The 12,414-nt window shown below is 36.7% G+C and overlaps 1 protein-coding gene across 1 annotated transcript in view; it reads right to left on the bottom strand.

Annotated features, from left to right (window-relative positions):
• The window catches only part of MALRD1 (MAM and LDL receptor class A domain containing 1), a 597,781-nt gene that overhangs the window by 458,844 nt on the left and 126,523 nt on the right, over positions 1-12,414 (bottom strand). The window contains exon 15 of the mRNA XM_070426883.1: positions 12,188-12,308. Coding sequence (XP_070282984.1) covers positions 12,188-12,308 — 121 coding nt within the window. The remainder of the gene's footprint in view (positions 1-12,187; positions 12,309-12,414) is intronic.

Raw genomic sequence — 12,414 nt, 5'->3', positions numbered from 1 at the left:
AATTAGCAAATATAGGTTTATTTCAGACATTTCCCATGGGGTCAGGCCTATAGAGAAGAATATAAAATAAAAATCAGCAGCTTATTTTCACTTCTTTGTAAAAATAAAAAGTAATTTGTGTATTAAAGAGAGGTGCATTATTTTAAGAAGCCTTTAATTTTATAATTAATTTTAAATATGTTGAATCTTTCCTAAGAATATCTTCTCAAAAGCATTTTTTTCAAAAAAACGTGAAAAAAATACAGCCCCAATTAGAAGACACACACACACACACACACACACACACACACAAACACATACATACATACACACACACAGCGCGCGCGCGCACACACACACACACAAGTTTACAGCCAGTAGGCAAAGGAAGAAATTATCTACCAGAAATGCATCCAAAAAAATAAAAAGGTTACATTGGAACCAAAAAAGAGATGTTCCTTACTCTATGCTTTGTGGCATCATGTAGATCCATCATGTGCTCTCTACTTAACAAAGCCTAACACTGTATGAGCTAGTCAGAAATGTTTACACAATCCGGCTCAGTATCTCACTCAAAGCAGGGCAAAGAAAGACAGATATGGAGCTATGACACAATCAATTTATAAATGGCACATTTGGCTGATGTCTAGTCTGTAATTGGTGGAACCTTGTTTTAAATCCAGGCAATCTGTCTCCAGAACCCACATTCTTAACCACATATTATTTCTTTAATCACATTACAGTTCATAAATTTGAAATGTGCTGAATTACCTTCAACAAAACACAATAGTGTGTTTCAGGAAGTTAAAACACTGTTTTATAGACTTGAAAATAAGAAGGAGATCATATTGGCAATGGACCCATGACCATAGTGAAATGAGTTTAAAAAAAATAGCAAATGAGCCCTAGCTGGTTTGGCTCAGGGGATAGATCGTCGGCCTGGGGAATGAAGGGTCCCAGGTTTGATTCTGGTCAAGGGCATATGCCCAGGTTGTGGGCTCAATCCCCAGGAGAGGGCATTCAGGAGGCAGCCAATCAATGATCATTGATGTTTCTATCTCTCTCTCCCTCTCCCTTCCTCTCTGAAATCAATAAAAATATATATATTTTTAAAAATAGCAAATGAACTCCCTATCTCTGAGTCTTTATCTTTATTTTTTGCCTGCTTCTTTTGCAGAGCTAATTTTATACTGGAGATCTGTTTAGTCATAGAAATGATAATTCTTCATCCCATTTTTATGAATCTATACATTAAACATTCTAGCAGATACAGTAGTTTGGGGAAAATATACAACCAGCATCTAAGTTTGAAAAAGTAAATTAGAAAAATAATAAAATATTCCTTTTTCTATACTGTGTGACCTATCTTTCCTTAGACTTTATTGAATTCAAATGCTAAGTGTTGGCTTATGTTGTTTTTCCCATAAGTAGAGAGAAATATAGAAAATAAGAAATCATTTAGGCCTATTTTTAGCAAGAAAATCACATGCATATCAGACTAAACAGTTTTTAGATAGAAATGCATTATAGAGCTCAGAAAAAGTTGTTTGAGAATATTAAACTATCTTTACTAAGTATAGATTTGTCTTTCTCATGTGCATTACACAGTGTGGACAAGAACAAAATGACTGCATATATATATATATATATATATATATATATATATATGTGTGTATATATATATATACTGCTTATCCAATGTGACATAACAAAATGTATCACTGATACTATTTGACACATGAAATTTTCATTTCCAAGGATAAAGGTTACTTTCTAGAACTAAAGCAAACACTATATAAAGTAGTATTACCTATATTAGTCTTTGAGAAAACTAAATATTTGTTTACAAAAATGGGACCTTCTGAACAGTATCTTCATGAGCATGAGAGAACTGAAAGCAAATTTCAAAATGCACTTCAAGCACAGTGTAGCTGGAACCCTTCTACTTTGCTGGCATGACTGCTTATTAACATAATAACCCTTTGGCCAAAAAAAAAAAAAAAGGCGAAATGCACTACGTTATTAAATAACCATTTAAAGCAAAAATTGAATTTTAGTGCCTATCCTAGAGAAATAATTCAAATTAACAATTTTAAGCTAAGAAAAATAAAGAGATGTGCTTAAAAGTGATGACAGTGGCATACTGACTTCAAATAGCCTGTGCAGGGGAAACGAACTTTTTGGAATACTAGCACTGCTTGAACACACCTGGGCACTCTGCTCTCTGTCTCCCTCTCAGGTCCCCAACCTTTCTTAGGTTTTGTCCTACTGATGCCAAGTTGGATTTGAGAGCTCATATACCCAAATAATTTGAAACATTCTCTTAAATGAAAACATAGATTATTTGTCAAAGTTCTTCATAAATAACAACATAAGCCCATTATAAAATCACTCTGGCATGAACTTTGCCAATATGTCTTTACCAAGGCCAAATGGAAATCAGCGCTTTACCCTGCAGCCCACCCTGTTAGGGTCTGAAGGCCAAGGGAAGTTCTGCTAAGAGTTATTATATCTGCCCAGCTATGTAGGCTCTTCAGTTCCTCAGTTACCATAAATAAATATTGGAGACACTTAATTTAACACCATTGTCAGTGTATGGTATTTTTAATAGTCCAAAAAAGAAAGAAAGGAGAGATGCGGGGAGGGAGGGAGGAAGGGTAGGAAGGGAAGGTAGGAAGGTAGGAAGGGAGGGAGGAAGGGACTCCTTAAAAACCTGTACAACTAGACTGCAATTTAAATAATCGTTTTATGTTGCAATAAATGAATATAAAAATTCACTTAAATTGTTGGCAGCAGCAAAAATGGCACTAGGTGTTAGACTGGTGGAGTCAGACCAAACCTTGGTTCAGCAACCTTAGTACTTAAGTTCTGGCTAAGAAAGAATTCAGAGCCAAGACAATTTATTCAGAAAGTCACAGGGGTAGAAAAAGTGAGTGATAGAAGATATGGGCTCAGGAAACAAGTTACAGAGGCAAAAGAAGGACCCTTGGAGCTTAGGAAACAGACAGACAAGAAAAATGAACCGGGGGGGCGGGGTGGGGGTGTGATATGGGTGTGCTCCATAGAGAGAGTAGCACTGGGTTCAAAGTCCTAATGGCTTTTAAGAGCCAGGATTTTAGGGACGTTCCCAGGGAAGGATCTCAATAGGATATTTATCAGCCCTCCAGGTGTGTCCTTTCAGGGTCCTGGTCTCTACTGATTGGTCAGTGCCAGAGTAGAGGATCATTAATCAATGCAGCTGGTCCTAATGTCACCAGAGGCATCAGCCCACCTGGCCTTGCTCCTTTTCTGGGCCTGGAGCTGCAACACAACTGAGGCTTACATGTATCTGATGGGGGCCAAAACCTCCTTGTCCTGGAGGTGCAACCCACGTGGCTAGCAACATGCAGGGGAGGAAAGGTCTGAGGAAAGTCTGAACCACCTGAACAGTGATATGAAAGGTCAGGCGGTCTCAACCACATGTTAATAGCATATGCTAATAGAAGAAAGGTTACACTGGGTTAAGTCCTTCTTTTCCCAGTTTTGCTCTTTGCTAGGCACCTGGGCTCTTCATCCTGGTAACCTTCTGTACCTGGCCCACATCCCTAGCGCTGCTCAGGTCTGTCTAATGGCCTATCACAAAATCATCCAAGGTTTTCAAAATTCTACAAAATGCCAAAATCTCCAGGCATCCCAAACTTTTTTTTTTTTAATCCAATAACTTTAAAATTTCTTTTACCAAAATTGGTTAAAATATTCTAGTGTGTTTTTTTTACTAAAAGGTTTGAAGATATTTCAGAGGCACTGAAAACCTTAGTACATTTAATAACTATTCTGTGGCAGGCCATAATTACTCTTATCTAAAAGAAAAACAAATCAAGTTGAGTTAGCAATGTTCATAAAAATGAGAAAATTAGAATAAATTGCATCAAAATATAAATATTTAAAATTCTGGAATATTAATGTCCTTTTTAAGGAGGATTTATTATTTATGAATAGAAATCCTATGGGTGGTATTGTCTTTTTCAGCTTGCAGAAAACATCTGTTTTTTCAAGCAATTAAGTTCTCTATGGGGTAATTGATATGCTGGTTAGTTCAAGGCTAGATGCTCAGCTTAAAATCCATGTACTTCCTTCTCTCCTTTTTGCTGCAAAGAGACAAAAGACTACTATCCTTACTCCTCTAAATTTTTCCTTGTTCCTTTATCTCATCTCTACTCACTGCCAGAATCTTTAATGCATAGGTTCATAAAAATGGGATGAAGAATTAGCATTTCTATGAGTAAACAGATTCCCAGGATAAAATTAGCTCTGCAAAAAAAAAAAAAAGCAGGCAAAGGAATGAAAATAAAGACTCAGAATTGGAGTTCATTTGCTAATTTTTAACCCAGTTCACTGTGGTCATGGGCCCATTGCCAAATAGTGATCTTCATCTTCTGTTCATGTCTAGAAAACAATCTTTTAATTCCATGAAACATCCTATAGGAATTGAAGGCAATTCAGTACATTCAGATTTATGAAATGTAATGTGATTAAAGAAATAATTACTAAAGAGAATGGATTCAGTTTTGTTGTTATTTTTAAGGACATTAATTGTTTAAACTTCTATATAGAATTAACTAAGTTATTATTTGATCTCTTAGGGACTTTAGTAAGAGCATGAGTTCACCTCCAAAAGTGAATTTTTTATGTCTGGCTTCAAACTTAAACTGATCAAACTGATCATAAGGGCAACTCTTCATTTCTGGCAAGTATCATTCTTAATTTAATGATGACCTTGAAAGGATAAAAAGGCTAATCATGTGTGCTTAAGAATATAGGTTTGTGAGATACATGGACTGCATTGAAAATTGGATTCCACTAATTAAGAAGAATGCTAGTTATAAATGTACTAGAAGCCTGATGCATGAAATTTGTGTAAGAGTAGGCCTTCCTTCCCCAGGCTGCTGACACTGGCTTCCCTCTGGCACCCGGGACTCAGGCTTCACTCTGGCCTCCAGCAGGCACCTGGGACCCAGGCTTCCCTCGTGGCCCCAGCTTTGTTCAGAAGGGCATCCGGTCTAATTAGCATATTATGCTTTTACTAGAGGCCCAGAGTGCGAAATCCCACGAGACCCAGAGTCCCGCCCACCGCCACCCTGGGGACCCATCAATGCACCTCCTGGTGAGTCCAGTCATTGGTCTTTATGGCATTACGGCCACAGGCCTTTTATAATATAGATTATTACAGATTGTATCTCAGCTCCTAAAGTACCCTTCTTTGCCCTGCTTTGAGATACTGGAGGTGGACCCTATAAACATTTCTCTTTTGATGAGTTTGCACAATGTTAGGCTTTTCAGTACAGAGCACAGGATGGGTACCATAATAGAAGGAACTTTATTGTTTCCTCCAGAGTACTTTTTTTTCCCTCTTGCCCTGTGACTGCCAACAATGTAAGGTGACCCTTTGATGAGTTTTTCAGGCATCCTGGTGGAGAATTTCTCCCTTGCCTTGGCCCATCAGCTATGAGCCAAATCCAGCCCACAGCATCCCAGCGGATTTCCCCACATTCCAGGGTTCCCAGTCATACCCTCTACAAAAAAAGTCTAAATCCCAGTGTTGGGATGTAGGTAAGGTGTACTTATCCAAATGTATTCTTTCCTTGGATTCACCATCTCAGCCCTAGATGTAGAAGCTGCTCCCCATGTTTGTTACTCTTTTCCTTTTTATTGTTCTTTTTTTGTAGTTAACTACTTTTTACTAATAATAATTCTTTATGTTAAATCTTCACTGTTCAAATTTCTCATGTGGTTTCTGTCTCCTGAATGGACACTAACTGAAGAGAAAGTCTGTAAAATGAGGATAATAATAGTGCCTACCTCTTAGATTGTTCATGATTAAAAGAGTTTACGTAGATAAAATTCCTAAACCATGTATATTTGGTAACAGTCTTAATGTATATCAGAGACAGACTTAGACCTGTTGACCCTTCCCTGGCTGACTTATCAATAAATGAATCTTCAGACATAACAAGAAAACTAGAAAACATTTTAAGAAATCCTGGCTGAGAAAGTATTTACCTTCCATATAATATAATTCTTCAACTCCTGCAGTGGTTCTCAACCTTCCTAATGCCGAGACCGACCCTTTAATACAGTTCCTCATGTTGTGGTGACCCCCACATAAAATTATTTTTGTTGCTACTTCATAACTGTAATTTTGCTACTGTTATGAATCATAATGTAAATATCTGATATGCAGGATGAATTTTCATTGTTTCAAATTGAACATAGTTAAAGCATAGTGATTAATCACAAAAACAATATGTAATTATATATGTGTTTTCTGATGGTCTTAGGGGACCCCTGTGACCCAAATGGGTTACGACCCACAGGTTGAGAACCCCTGCTCTAGAGCAATATCAGCATAATACAGAAAGAATGTAAACACAGCTTTGAAAAGGAGAAAGTTAAAAGAAAACCTGAAAGATTTAATAATAAATAGAAATAGCCATGATCTATAGTTTTAAGACCAATTTATTTACTGATGCACTGTGGTTTGAAAGAATATACTTAAGCATTATGTACCTCTCTGCATTATGTAGCACTGGAATGGCAACTGTTAACAATAAAAGTAAGAATTCTTACAATAGCAAACCGAATTTAATAAATGAGTATTTATAATAGACTCTTGTTCTTGTCTTTTGAATTATTTTTTGCATTTGTTTCAAATTTTATATTCAAACTCAGCACAACAAAAGTAAGGTGTCTTCATTCATTTCTACTGCTTTAAAACTAATCTGGTTTGCTTTATTTTCTCTTCATTTCATTTTATTTTATTTTTTAATTCTTTGTTTAAAGTATTATATATGTCTCCTTTTCCCCCCATTGACCTCCCCGCAGCCGTTCCAACATCCCAGCACATGCCCTCACCCCCCTACTGTCTGTGTCCACAGGTTATGCTTATATGCATGCATATAAGTCCTTTGGTTGCTCCCCTTACTTCCCTCTGAAGCTGTTCAACTGCAAGTCATTTTAGTTTTAAGAGGTCTCAATTCTTTCTTTATTAAACACCACACACTTAAGTAGTATGCACTTTATATTTAGAGAGTGAATATGTACACATAAATCTTAGCCAAGTGACTACTAGAGTGATGAAAAGTCACTAAAAGTGACTAAGTGACTAAAGTACTGACTCACCACAATTGGCTTCATCTGCTCCGTTTGGGCTGACAGATGTAAAATCACAGACCTTGCTGGATGAAATATAGCCGGCATCCTCACGTGGCACAAATCCACCTTTAAAATTAAGAGATGAAAAGGGTAAAACATCCTCTTCTCCTTCAACACATAAACAGAATACATAATAGTTTCATGACCACTAGTTTTTAAATATGCGTATGATAAAGAAGCTGGCATAAAGCCAAATCAAAGTATAATTTGCTATTCCCATCATGTGTCTGGTGCTTCAAATATAAACATAAGGCTAATTCTAAGAGTTTCCCCAAAGGGTTATAGCCATTAGCAATGCCAACTGAAACTTTCAAAGGCTTTAATTAAAATACTGTGTTGAGCCCTGGCTCATATGCTCGGTGGTTAGAGCATCAGCCCGCACACCGAAGGGTCATGAGCTTGACTCCTGATTAAGGGCAATACCTGGGCTGCAGACTCAAACCAAGTGCAGGCTCAAGGCTGGGACAGTGCAGGAGGCAACCAATCTCTCTCTCTCTCTTTTTTATTTTTCTCTCTCCTTCCCTTCCTTCCTTCCAATCTCTCTAAAAATCAATGGCAAAATATCCTCATGTGAGGATTAACAAAACAAAAACTAAAATACAGGGTCAAGGTAAATCTCTGGCCATTTTGCCCCACAAATCTATATATATAAAAGTCCAGCGACTGAATGGCAGAACAACCAGAACGACCAGTCAACCGGTCACTATGATGCGCACTGACCACCAGGGGGAAGATGCTCAATGCAGGAGCTGTCCCACAGTGGGAGTGCCACTCTGCTGACCACAATGAGCAGTGCTCCCAAAGCAGGAGCAGCCACTCAGAGGGCAGGTCCACAGCCATTCAGCTGACCAAAATGAGCAGTGCTCCCACAGTGGGCCGATCCCTGCAGGCCATGCCCTCCACCAGTGCACAAATCCATGCACTGGGCCTCTAGTATAACATAATGCACTACAAGTGGAACTTGGCATCATTTTTTTAAATTTCTTTATTGGTTAAGGTATTACAAATGTGTCCTCATCCCCCCATTAACCCCCAACCTCCCCTCCCCCCACACTCATGCTCTCATCCCCCTGTTGTCCGTGTTTGGCATCATTTTTAACTCCCCTTCCAGTCCTGACCCATAAGGGGCTCCTATAATTGGGTATTGAAAAATTTTGCAAAAACAGTATTTGTTTGTTTTTTCTTTGTGTAAAACCATTGGCCTTTCAGGAATAATTTATATAATTTTGGTCTAATTAGAATTATGCTTTAACAAACTGGGCTGATATTCAAACTGAGGCACATATGAGTTTTGAGTTCATTTACAAAAAGAATTATCTGTAATTGAAATCAAATCCTCTGAGATTTCTGATAAGGTTAATTTTAGTGATAATTTAAAATGTTTAGCCACACCTTTGCTCCAATTACATTTTGTTTAATGCCTTTCTACTACTCCACAGAGTTTAGAAAGGTTTATTATAAGCCCAGGACATACATTCTGACTAATTACATGTTAACACAATATAAAGTTAGCACACAGAATTATACAATCTCTCCAATGAAAGATGTCTTTAACAGAGATCTTTCAACTAAAAGTTCTTTAATCCAGTTCTCAATTGAGAATTGTTTCTCCTATGTCATCCTTGTTTAGTACATTTACCACCTATAAGAATGCAAGTTTCTCACTATGTTGTGTAAGGAAATATAACTTCAGAGTATATGATGTGTTTGATTTCAACATGCAAATATTTTTCATGTATATAGATAAAGAAAAATGAAGTATGGCAGTTTTCAGGCAACATTTTTCATACTTCCCATTTATTAATTGACCCAGGAGTATGAGTACGAATGGCCAGAGGGAAACATCAATCAGTGTTAGAATAACAAAGTAACTGCAGGTACAATATATGTGTTTCAATGTACTTGCAGGGCTTAAATAATGGTTAGACTTTCTGCCCTAGCTGGTTTGGCTCAGTGGATAGAGCATCAGCCTGTGGACTGGAGGGTCCTGGGTTTGATTCTGGTCAAGGGCACATGCCCAGGTTTTGGGCTTGATCTCCAGTAAAGGGTGTGAAGGAGGCAGCCAATCAATGAATCTCTCTCATCATTGATGTTTCTATCTCTCTTTCTCCCTCTCCCTTCCTCTCTGAAATCAACCAAAAAAAAAATATTTAAAATAAATAAATAATATAAATAAATAATGATTAGACTTTCAAAAATGCCTACTTGACTTTCAGAAATGCCTATTTGACTATTTAAAATCCATTTTATGATCATCTTTCCTTAATTTAAACTCTCTATAAAGTATTTAGTCAAAGAGTTAGCCAACTCCATCTATTATGTAAAAACTAGTGGCCCAGTGCATGAATTCATGAACATTGAAAGGAAATTAATTAGAAGAAATATTTTAATACCGCTATTCACCCTTTCTTTATAATAGAAGTGTCAACCAAATTCACGATCAACAATGATAGATGGAAATACCCCCGTCAATTGGCACCAGCAAGAGCTTTATATATATCGTGCATGAGCGAGTCAACTTAGCCTTTTATATATAAAATAAACTCGCTTAATGAGACCTGCTTTCTGATTTAGCTAAACTGTTTCCAGCCCAGTGAAGCACCCCAACTTCTCTTTCAGGTAATTGTCAGCAACACAGCAGTAAATATCAACACGAAGCAGATAATTATTATAGAACACGCAGGGAGAACAAAGGGTAAAATATTTAACTGCAGCAGTGTTTGACTATATTCTGCACAGTGAGAAAACCTCACGTCATTTTTAAGGTCCACCATTTCTTACTTCTTTTCTCTTGGGTCAAGTTTATAAGTTTTCTAAATCTCCGTTTTCCGGCTAATGAAAAGAAAATAGGATTTCACTGAGTCTCCTATCTACCTACTCCAGGACTTCTGTGAGGATCAAATGAGATGAGGCATGGGAAAACGTTTCACAGACATTTGGTTACAGTGTGAAATGTTTGCACCTGGCTGTAAAGCAAGTCATGTTCCTAAACTGAAGAAACTGCAAGGAGATCAGTCATCGCTAGGGAGAGGAAGCTGGGTGTTGCTACATGGACATCATTACCCAGACAGACACTTAGCATATTAGCGTTTTATATAGAGAGGTATTATGTTTTGAATTTAAATAGAGAATTAGGATCAAGATTTAAATTTTTGGCTAGCCTTAAGTCACTTTCCCAAACACAATAATTTTGTTTTAAATCCTAGGTCAGTGGTTGGCCAACTGCAGTTCATGAGCCACATGAGGTTCTTTGGCCCCTTGAGTGCGGCCACGAAGTTTCAATCACACTGTATGTGTGTGCCCGCACATGGTATTTTGTGGAAGAGCTACACTCAAGGGCCGCAGTTTTCCGACCACTGTCCTAGGTGATTATGAAAAATGAATTTTATTATATGTTAAATTTAATTGCCAAACAAAATTAAAATAGAAATTATTTTTATAGAAGTGCTTTAAAACATGCAAAATAATTAAAGTTCTTTCATAATTTTTAAAATTAAAATACCTATATGTGACAATTTTAGCTTCAAGTTTAGAATATCATTGGAAGATAGACTGAAGTATAGATTGTGACATACCATAGTTTTACTTTTTAAAAAATATATATTTTATATAAAATTAAAGCCTCCTACACAGTAAAAGAAATTATCAACAAAACAAAAAGGCAACCAACTAAATGGGAGAAGATATTGGCAAGCAATACCTCCAATGAGGGGCTAATATCTAAAATATATAAAGAACTAATACAACTCAACAACAACAATAAAAAAATCCCAAACAATCCAATTAAAAACTGGACAGAGAATCTGAAACAGACATTTTTCTGAAGAAAACATACAAATGGTCAACAGATATATGAAAAGATGCTCAACCTCACTAGCTATAAAGCAAATGCAAATCAAAACTACAATGAAATATTCCTCATACATGTTAGGAGGGCTATTATCAATAAGACAAGATATAACAACTGTTGGAAATGATGTGGAGAAAAAGGAAAACTCATGTACTGCTGGTGAGAATGTAAACTGGTACAGCCATTTTGGATAACAGGATGGAGGTTGTTCAAAAAATGAATACTAGAACTACCATAGGACTCAGCATTCCCACTGCTGGGTAATCACCTGAAAATTTGGAAAACATTTATTCCTAAGGCTGCATGGAGGCCTATGTTCACTGCAGCATTGTCCACAGTAGCCAAGACATATAAATAACCCAAGTGCCATTCAATGGATGATGGGTTAAAGAAGATGTGATAAATATTTACAATGGAATACTACTTAGCCATAAGAAAGGATGAAATACTGTCAATTGTGACAATATGGATGGATCTTGAGAGCATTATACTGAGCAAAATAAATCAGATGTAGAAGGACAAGAAACCATATGATTTCACTCATATGTGTGATATAAAACAGAAAGCAACAAATGAATAAAACAAACAAAAAAAACTTATAAACACAGACAACACTATGGTAATTACTACAGGGCAGGGAGGTAGGAAGAGGTGGAAAAGGGTAAAGTGAGTTAAATATATGGTGATGGAAGATGGTGAGCATGCAGTGCAATATGCAGTTGGTATATTATAGAACTACATACTTGAAACTTATATAATGTTATTAATCAATGTCACCCCCAATAAATTTAATTTAAATAAATAAATAAATAGCCCTAGCCTGTGGTTCAGTTAGTTGAGCACTGTCCTGTGCACTGCACATCGCTGGTTTGATTCCTAATCAGGGCACATACCAGGTTGTGGGCTCAATCCCCCGGAGGGGTGTATTCAAGAGGCAACTGGTTGATGTCTCTCTCTCTCTCTAAATCAATAAAAACATTTTTAAAAATAAAATTAAATTTAAAAATATATATCTTAGTTTTCAAGGACATGTGATTTAGCCCACATCTGGCATTAGGTATTGGTGAGTTATATTATTGAAGGACTTTAATGTACTTTATATTTTGATATCAAGAAGAACTAATTATTTCAAAGTTTAAAATTGCAATGACCATGAGAAAAACTTACCTTTGTTTACTATGTTGGTATCTGGCAGTGACATATATGAAATTTCACATCCCTGGGATATACTGATGTCATCTAGGGCAACGGAAGCATTTGATGATAGAACAGTAGCTTCTAAAATTAGCTATAATTACAGAAAGACAAATTATTGAAAATATATCATAAAAACAAATGTCTTTGTGTAGAGAGAAGCTCATTTGCATTTATCACATCTCCCAATCTAATTTTAG

The sequence above is a fragment of the Myotis yumanensis genome, unplaced genomic scaffold (genome assembly GCF_028538775.1).
Source record: "Myotis yumanensis isolate MYYU_CA2020_CCGP unplaced genomic scaffold, mMyoYum1.0.hap1 SCAF_1, whole genome shotgun sequence".
Lineage (NCBI taxonomy): Eukaryota > Metazoa > Chordata > Mammalia > Chiroptera > Vespertilionidae > Myotis > Myotis yumanensis.
This window is presented reverse-complemented; position numbering and strand designations above follow the sequence as displayed.